This window comes from Cryptomeria japonica, chromosome 6 (genome assembly GCF_030272615.1).
Source record: "Cryptomeria japonica chromosome 6, Sugi_1.0, whole genome shotgun sequence".
Classification (NCBI taxonomy): domain Eukaryota; kingdom Viridiplantae; phylum Streptophyta; class Pinopsida; order Cupressales; family Cupressaceae; genus Cryptomeria; species Cryptomeria japonica.
Window position 1 is genome coordinate 140,815,207 of NC_081410.1, and position 9,927 is coordinate 140,825,133.

At 37.2% G+C, this 9,927-nt stretch overlaps 1 protein-coding gene across 4 annotated transcripts; it reads right to left on the reverse strand.

The window, feature by feature from the left end:
* Positions 1-412: 412 nt before the first annotated feature.
* On the reverse strand, positions 413-4,762 carry LOC131061568 (auxin-responsive protein IAA21). 4 transcript variants are annotated; one of them, XM_057995307.2, is made up of 7 exons: positions 4,628-4,762; positions 4,384-4,523; positions 2,661-3,739; positions 2,060-2,286; positions 1,819-1,960; positions 1,460-1,521; positions 413-1,315 (listed from the first exon to the last, which is right to left on the reverse strand). In XM_057995307.2, the coding sequence occupies exons 3-7, from the start codon at positions 3,572-3,574 to the stop codon at positions 1,278-1,280; spliced, it is 1,383 nt and encodes a 460-aa protein (XP_057851290.1). In that variant the 5' UTR covers positions 3,575-3,739; positions 4,384-4,523; positions 4,628-4,762; the 3' UTR covers positions 413-1,277. The 4 variants fall into 4 exon arrangements, with proteins under 4 accessions (XP_057851290.1, XP_057851288.1, XP_057851289.1 ...); XM_057995305.2 differs by having other exon boundaries at positions 2,661-3,735; positions 4,384-4,717; XM_057995306.2 differs by lacking the exons at positions 4,384-4,523; positions 4,628-4,762 and adding an exon at positions 3,987-4,164.
* Between the last annotated feature and the right edge of the window lie 5,165 nt (positions 4,763-9,927).

Sequence of the window (9,927 nt, forward strand, 5' to 3'; positions counted from 1 at the left end):
TAAAACCCCCAATTGTTATTATCATTTATAATTCCCTTTCTAAAAACTTGATTCAGATTCGAACTTTGCAATCTTTCCTAACAGGAAATTCAAATAGATTTTCAAGGCACTTTCATCGTTACTGAAATTTATTGGAATAATATTCCTCCAGTATTCTATTTGTAAGCAACACTAGAAGCCAATTATTCATGCTACAAGGCATGAACTAAACAACACAGACTGTCTTCTCAACCAAGCAGACAAATGAATGATAAGTCAGATGCTTTCACATAAATCTCTCAAGCCTACATGCTATCACCCCCTGCACACTTGCTAGCTACATCATTCTCAAAAATCAGTATTTTCATCAAAGATAATTTTAATGTTGCAAAAGGAAAAATAGTAGACTCTAAATCACCAGCAGCATGAGCCCTTTCAGAAGATTGGCATCAGTTATACTACATAAATCCATTACAACCTTTACATGCAATACCACACATATAACGACACACTTCACACTGCATACAGATACATATAGAGTTCTATCAAACTGATAGCTCAGTCAAATAAACTAGTAGGTCTTTAACGTTCAGCCAAGCCTAGAAGGCAATGTAGCAGTAAGTTCCACAAAACGTGACTGATGTCGTTCAGTGGATGAACATAAAATTCATCTCAACAAACCACATATAATAATTAAGCAGTCAAGTTCAGAACTGCAAAGAGTTTTTGAGAGTTACTACATCTCTCTCTCATAACATGTTGAAAATGATGATACACTTCAATCCTACACCAGATATCAAAATAGAAATAGCTCCTTCAATGGTGAACTGGAATTCCCATAATCTCCACCTTCAATGAAACCATTCCTCTCCCTGAAGGAACTAGAATGATACACTGGAGATGTGCAGATGCAGAATCTGCCCTACAGAATTGTCTTATCAAACAAAGCATTTCACTTCCTACCTAAACAAGAAAATAGACACACTGCCCTAATTTTATAACCTCCCTGATAACTTCAATTTCGAACTAAACATGACCTGCTTCTTGATCTGTGCATTCCATGTCACAATATCCATGTCTTCCGTTCAGTTTCACAAAAGGTAGCTTTCAATGGTACAACTTCCCAAGCCACTCTAGCTGACAGTGACCATTTGGGTGGGCAAACCTTAATGCCCAATATATATATAAGTCTCAGATATTCAAACATATGCATAGCATATTTCCTATAGCATCCCCAATCTCCAATCTCAACCCAAGTCATCCCCCACAACAACCAGATAGCAGGTCATGCACAAGATCTAGTTCCTGTTTTTGCATTTCTCCATGGCCCTAGGAGCTGCATGCAACATGAAAGTAATTTTTAAGCTAAAACTTCCACAGGTAAATAAACTACATGAATGCTAAACAGCTAAAAAAAGATTCAGAACAGCATAGGTAAATATTAGTCTTGCTACTGACGATAAAAGAATAATTCTAGTACCTAGGCCAATTGCTTCTGATCCCTTCATGATGCGTAACCTTTTGCAAGAATCGATAAACATCCTGCAGTAAACAGCCAAGTCAGCAAAATGTTATATAAGCTATCCGTGACTCCTGAACCACAGAGATGAAAGAACGCAATTTTTTAACCAATACTCAGAATGAACGAATCTTTGGTCCTTCTCTAAAGATAAGACATGTTGTGTAACATGAAATGGGTGAATAATTTTTCTCCTTAGATTTCGTGTTTAGCACAACGGAATAATATCTATTCCACTGAGATTGTTGATGATGGAAATTGGGGAAATAATTGAACTTCGGAGAAATAAACATTTGATGAAGAACTCCAACTATACTTACTCCCATGGGACATCTCCGCAGAGCATCCAATCTCCATCTTTGTCCTCGTATGTAAGCACATATTCTGAACCATGAAGAAGATCCATCAACTTGCTCTCACTTAAACCATCCCTGCCTGGTACTCCATGAGATCCACACTGACCTGAAAATCATGATATAGACCATATTTAATTAAGACCCGAAAGTTATCATATTTACTATGGAATGCAAAATATTAAAATCAATATGAGGAGAAACCCACCAATAGTGAAGCAACTGAACATCTTCTCCAATGCAGTGGACAACTCAAGGTAACAACTGTACAGTTTCAAATCTACTTTCCTCAGATAAGGAGCCCCATCCATGCTAACCTTAACATACAAAACACTTGATCCAGCCTTTCCTTCACTTTCATCAGTGGTCTTCGGATTAGCAGCCAGAGTATTCTTCCTGAAAGATCGAATTGGTGGCCAACCTACAACTTGAGCCCTGCCAAATAAAACCAATCCCAGTTCTTACAACAGCTCCCCGAAAAATCCAATTTTAGTCCACCAAAATTGGTCCCACGGCCCTCAAACCAACACACAATTTTGTTAGAAAGAAATTGGAACTGACTATTGGGTATGTCGGCCTTTAGTATAGAAAACTAGCCACACAAATTTGCTTGATAAGTAAGGGAATGGATAATTATGCTAGTCTTTGGCTACGCAGGGAACTAAAATGCAATAAGAACGCCAGAATTAAGCTACATGATAACACAGTTCCGGATATGTGAACAAGCGGATAAAATTCCCATACATAAACGTATATAGCCAATTGTGGCTCAAGTTAGTTCCCCAAATGATTATTAACATATTACTTACTTGGCAGCAGGAGCCATTCCTGGGTCATTTGCAGAAGACATCTGATTCTTATTCGATCCATGCTGAGGTTCAGTACGAGGCCTCTCTTGAGGCATCTTTGGCTGTGCTACATCTTTAACACCAATTGAAGCAGCCCCATCCTTGACAGATTTTCCATTAATGTTAGCTCCGGCAGGAGGCCTGGAAGACACGAATGGGCTCCCTGAGTGATCCAGGCCCCCTGTATGCCATGATGTGGGGCCTTTAGGAGTTCCAGGAGTAGAAACCATTTGTGGCAAAAACTTTCCCTGTGGATTTGCCTTTGGTAGTTCAACCTCAGATCCAGGCACAACTCCTCCTCCAACCGCTGAGGGGAACATCCACTTGCCCTCCACTGCGAACCCGCCATTGTTTCTAGCATCAGAAAAACAGTTCCTAGGCTCCATTGCTTCTGAGAAACCTCTCTTGGCACCAGTAACAATATTTTTCGTTGTAGGACTTATCATGTTCCTCGTTGCTCCAGAGGACTGCATACTGTACTTGTCCTGGCCATTCTTCTCTTCTGGGTTACCCTCCTTTGTAGAATGCTGCTGCTTCTCAATGGGGAACAGTTTCTTCTCCTCCACAGCTTCAGTCCTCATTTGCAGAGACCCCAACAGAGAAAGCTCAGTGGAAGAGTCCCTGGGAGGGGAGAGGGAACCAGGGAGACCTAGTCTCAACTCGGTTTCCTTGAGGTTCAGATTGTTCTCTTCCCCATCTTGGCAAGACACTACGGAGCTCTCCATGGACGATGAAACCTCTGACAGTCCAATATAATCGTGCTCTTTCAGTCCCCCAGAGGAGCTATCTTGACTATTTGTATCTGATTCAGTAGTTGAAGCTGATGGAGAGACCTTACCTAGGCCCTCCTCTATATGGACACCAGCAGAAGACATGAAAATGTTCTCAACGCCCCTCTTTTTATCTCTTATCTCTTTACAAGGTCAGAATATCAGCTACTGAACTGATACCAATCTGATCAATATAAGCGTGAGAATGAGAATCTCTTTGGTACTGTTGCTGTATAGACTTTCCTCTAAGAGTTTTATCCTCAAATCTTCCTTATCAAACCAACAAGAAAATAACAACCATTTTTAGAAAAAAATATTGATAATTATCTCATGAAACAAGATGAAAAAGGATTACCAAATCAACTCTGCTTAGTTCCTCCTGCAAACAACACAGACCATAGAAAAGAAAGTACAATAAACAGGCCTCAAGCCCTACTTTTTAAAAAGCTTCCGCAGAAGTTCAAGTTATAAAAACCAGGCTTAGAAAACAATTAGATAAGTGGGCATGGAAGCTTACAATCAAACAAGTCCTAATAATTCATACAACTGTATCAAAACCAACTGCAAGCTCATAATTCAAACAAACGCATGGGTACCCAATACCAAAATAATGGGCAATTATGGTTACAGAATCGGAAAATTCTTCACACCACCAGGCCTACTACCAAGCAGCTCGGCAATGCTACATATACCATTTTCAACTAAACAAAAAGACAGAAAAACTCAAACTCCTTATATAAACAGGCCAAGAAATACAACCCACTTTCCCACACACTGCGTGACAAATCTCCCCATTATCCACTCATGATAATTAGCGGCAAGAAAAAGCCAGAAATACAGCCCCAACAATCATAACACAAACAAAAAAACCAACAATGTGCAAAAACTCATTAATACATTGACATGATTCATACCTTACAAATCCCTCCTTGTGCCAAACTTCTTCACCAAACAAAACAGGCCTTCACTCGCTCCCCTATCCTTGATGCCCAACAAAATTATATGAACAAATGAGAAGGTTGCAATGGACTTAGACCTTCTAGTGTTTCTTCTGCTGTATCACCACCAACCAACTGTATCAGTAATATTATTACTAGGGGCCCTCCATCTCCCAACACAAAAATACACTTCTTTGTTTTCCCTACTCTACTTTCTCACCTCCTCATAAAAATCCCAATTTCCGTTAATAGACAGATATACACAATTCTGAGCGAACTGGACATACGTAGACACTGCTGCAATTTCTAAAAGGCTTTCTTTCATTCGTTGTCTAATAATTCTTGTGCCAAGCCATCGGACGGTGCGTGTTGACCGTGTATTTTTGACGGTGTCGATTGGATCAGGGATTTTTCTATTATTTAACGCTTTCGATGAATATTAAATTAGTTTAGAGGGGGTGAAAAATAGGGAGACAAAAAGGGACAAGCTGGTCCCTTTAGGGAACATCATGAGTTGGGGTGCCGGATGGTGACGGTGACACCTAACCGACCGCCGGGCCGCCCGGCGGTAGCCCCCTTTGCCGGGAAAGCTACCGGATTATCTGCAAGAAATCCCTCTCTTTGTTCCTTCACTCTGTATCTTTCCTAAAACATTTTCCTTGTACTTTTAACCCTTTTTCTTTTACAATTTTATGCACAAATATTATTGGCGATGACCAATGACCACGCTCACCATATTTCTCTAGTGTAAATGGTTGGACCGGGTCAAGTCATCAACTATTCTTAATGCTTGTTTTGCTTATCTCTGCATTATTTTGTCTAGAGATGTGGCAAGTGGGTGACCTCTTTTATTAGCAGCTGCATTATTTGGGGCTAACCGCTCACATGGGTTTCCATGTATTTAATCACATGCTACGAAGGTCATGCGAAACTAGTATAGCCCAGGTCAAAGTTATCAAACATCACATATAATTACAAAATTGGGGGCAATGCAAAGTTTAAGTGGTTTTTCTTAGTGTGTTTTATTTTTTTCTATTATTATGATAAATATGTTGAACCTTCACATCCATCTATATCTTCTCTAAAGTTAGTTGTTAGGAATGGGCTAGATCATTTGAGGTTGTATTGTATTCATTTATTTGGTTGTAGAACTTTATGTAAGTATGGTTGCAATTATAGTTGAAGGTGTCAGTGATGTGTTGAAGGGAGTGATGTGTTGAAGGGAAGTTGAGAATGTATTGACATATGAAAGACAAAGCATGGAGGAATTTTGAAATGATATGACTATAATTGAATATATAAATGATATTCTTAAAGTTATGATGTATTGGCTTATGAAAGATAAAGAGGTTCTGAAATAACTGTAGAAATTCATATAAGTTAGTTGGCAATTATAGCATAAGGTATTAATGATGTGTTGAAGGGAAGTTGAAATGTATCGACATATGAAGGGCAAAGTATGGACAAAATTTTAAATGATATGACTATAATTGACCATATAAATGATACGCTTAAAGTAAGCTATGAATGATTCTATAATTGAAGGACAAAGTATAAAATGGCTTTTAGATGACATGCTAATTATATCAAATTTGGCTTTAAATATACGTTTTTTTTAAGTCTTAATAAAGGTAGATGAATCTAAAAGTATGATAATATCTACTATTTAATAAAAATGATATAATTATAATTAAAGTTAATGCTCTAGAATGAAGACAATGGTGATTAAAGTTAATGCTCTAGAATAAAGACAATGGTATTCTTAAATATCTTTTTCCCCTCTAGCATGTATTATCATAAAAAAAAGCATATTTAACAAGCATTTTGGAACGATATCTTAATATAGAACAAAAAACCAACTCCTTGCATCTTAGAAAATAAACCCAATTTGAGGGCTAAGTATAACAATCTACACCACATGTTTGAAAGACAAAAAAAAAGTTATATAGGATTGAAATGAAACCTTGCCCATGATTCTTGCAATAATTAGAAACAAATAAATCCCCGCAAGAATATTAAATAGGAGTGAAACAATACATGTTGTTTCCCATTTGCGAGTAGTTAATTTCTACAATATAATTTATCTCATTTAAGTAGTAGATTTCTAATATCTAATATCTTATATTATGTGGATTGGAGAGAAAAATGTTTCAAATCATGTATAGTTAAGAGAAGAATTGGTTGAGATGCTATGTTAGGTAAATCATTCTTTTTTCAATTAAATTAATTCCAAATAATAAATTATTTATATCTTGCTCTAGTTTTTTATACTTATGTGGATGTGAAAATATTAGTGTCTATCCACATCGTATAAACTAGACCAATCACATCACATCAAAAAATCATGTAAACAAAATTTAATGTAAAAGGTATTATCTTATATGGAACATATCCAATTGTTTGATTCATCGTAATTTTAAACCTTGATATTCAAAGGTATAATTTAATAGCGGCAATACAATGTGACTCTTAGAAAAAAACAAACCATAATAACTTTCAAAAAATACAAAGTTATAATGACCACACAAAAGGCCAATTCATTTGTACATGTATATTTTAGATGGAATAAGAGTAGAGATATGGAAACTAAAATTAATGAATATGAACTTGAGCATTAAGGCGTGTTATCATGTTTGTCCCACATATTATCATCAATATAAAAATTACATGGTCTCAATGGCATTATCCCTATCAAAGTTACACACTTCATCACCTAATCAAAAGCGCTTACAACAAGCAATCTAAATGCACGTGAAGATCCACACTAATGGCTTCAACTATTTGTGCTAACACCAATTCTTCTAGTAAAATCCTTGCTTTGTCACAGTAATTTCTTAATTCATTGAGGAATCTCTAAAAAATACATAAAATATCATATAAAAATATATTTAAGAAGCATTGCTAAATGAAAATTTTGGGACTCAATCTTGTAGTGTCAAATTTTACTTCAATATCATCCTCTTTGTGTGTGTGATCCTTCTTTACCCAACATTTATAATTGATTTGAGAAATTTTCTAAGTGGTCCTCTAATGTAATATTTTGTCTACGGGTGTTTGTTCAACATTTCTATATCTTAAAACCCTTGGTAATCTACTTGGGGGTTGTTAAATTTGTCTATGATTTGTTTTATACCTTTATCTAGATCTCAAACCTTCACAAGACTTATGCACTCCTACATTAGGTCTCGGGTTCTAAGTTCCCCTAGAACAGTGTTCCTCACTTTATTCTTCTCCTTATCTCCATTAGGTCAATGAATGAACTTGGACCTTCACACCCAATCAGTTGGTGCCATGTTCACTTGGTGACTCATCCCCTACATCCTCTCCTCTCCAAGTGCCTTCCCCATCCCTTGTGGTATTTGATTTCTCTTATTATTAGTTCATGTCATTCCTTGAGCCCCAATTTGATCCAAAGGGGGTGATTTTCTCTAAGTTTTGGTTTTTATTTGTAGGTTCAAAAATATCTTGAACCTTTAACAAAGTTCATAGTTATCCAAAATATTTGACCTAGGGCATGAACAAAGGAGATAGATTGAGAATTTGCTAACAAAAATAAAGTATCAGTGAATTCAATGATTCTTAAACTCACTCATGTGGTTAATAAAGTGCCAAAATCATTAAATATAGTTCAAAAGCAAATGAACACAAAGAAAGCTTGTTAGGGAGTCCATAGGTTGCTAAACTCCCCAATCCTCTAACAAAGCTCATTAGGAATTCAAAGTTCAAATAAATGTTGTGATGGTTTATGGTCAAAAAGTTCCAAGGTTCTTAACTCTCCTACCCCACTAAACATGGTTCAAGACATGCCCCTATCTTCACTCTCCTTATGCTCCTTTTCCTTATTGGGTGTAAGCCCCCAAGTGGAATCAAGATCATGGAACCTAGTTCTAATAACCTCGTTCCTCTTAACACTCAAATCCATATTGTGTGATTCCTCCCACATTTCCCCTTATTCCCATTCTTAAATCCTCCTCTAGCTTCAATCCCCACATCATGATCTTTCTTATTCTAGGTCCATTCTTAACCCTAATCATAAGTTTCTAGTTGGTGTCTTTTTCCCCTTCCCTCAAACCCCAAATCCTCAAAGGAACGCTTCACCTTGGACCTCTCCTTAACTCCCATGTGTTGATTTTTCCCTAGCACCAAACTCTCCTTACTAGTTCCAAGTCCCATTTCCCTCCCTACTCTCAACTCACTAGGTGCTTACCGGAAGCATTAGCAATTTAAAATTTTAATACCAAAACCCAAAACAATAATACCGGAATAGTAGTTAATCCAATTAAGCATAAACAATAATCACAAAATAAAATCCATCCACACAACACCAATATTTGTACGTGGAAAACCCGGTAAAGGGAAGAACCACAGTGGGAAGCCTACCCACAGTTAGATAATACTTTTGTTGTAAGTATGTGAATTACAATGAAGGGGTCTGCACTTGCAGCCAATAGCCTAGAGCACACTGCTCATCACAAAAGGAGTCTCACTGACTACATATAAATCTAGACTACAATTCAAAGAAGTGTTGAACTGCAAAAGATAGCATCTCCTATGCCAAAGTACAGTTCTGGTTAAGCTCAATACCGAAGGACTAAATCCTCTTCCATAAACCCAATTCGATCTCCAATGATCGACCAAATCTTCTTCCTGAATGATATTACATTATTCGCACATTACATTCCTTGACCATGACCTCTTACATTAACCATGATGATCTACAATGAGATCTTACATCTTATTTATACAAACCCTTGACCATAAACAATCAGGTCGGCCACCAGACAATAAATCAATTACATAATTACAAACCATGTCAGCTTAAGACCAAAACAAATAATATCCAACACATAAGACATCCCAGAAATACAACAATAGGTCCTATCCACACGTTACATTAAAGTTGATCCATAACCTAGATCAACCAGGACCAAGTATAGGTCCACACGCTTCAGCAATGATCTCCAATCCGCCAAGTCTCAAACATGATCACCAACAACATCCTAAAACTCCATCAGAAGATGCACCAACACCACTTATGCAATCCATCAAAGATCTCCACCAAAAGATTTGTCAATGAAACCCTTGTTGGAACCAGAAACCAATCTTCTAAGCAAGCAGGATAGCATCCAATCACCAGACCGAAACCAACTGACCAAATATGAGTATAAGTATAATGAACAAGCCAATTCCATCACAAGATTATACTGGAGTCAACCGGATCATGTCAGATCCAAGTTATCCAGAAACCACTCAACCTGTTGGCATTTTTGTTGTTTATGTTGTGATTGTCATTGATGGACACACACACTTGTATTGAGATCCCCTTTATATGTATGAGCTCATGCTCAACTAGTATTTGTTCCAATCGGTATGTTGTATACTAGTCTCTAGACTAGTGATTTTGCATAATGTGTTTCCCGGTCTGAAGCGGCATGTCGACCCCAAGCGGTACAAGGGAGCAAAGCGGCACAACACATTCTTACCAGTCTTCATTTTTGTCAAACCGGCAACCGGTATTTT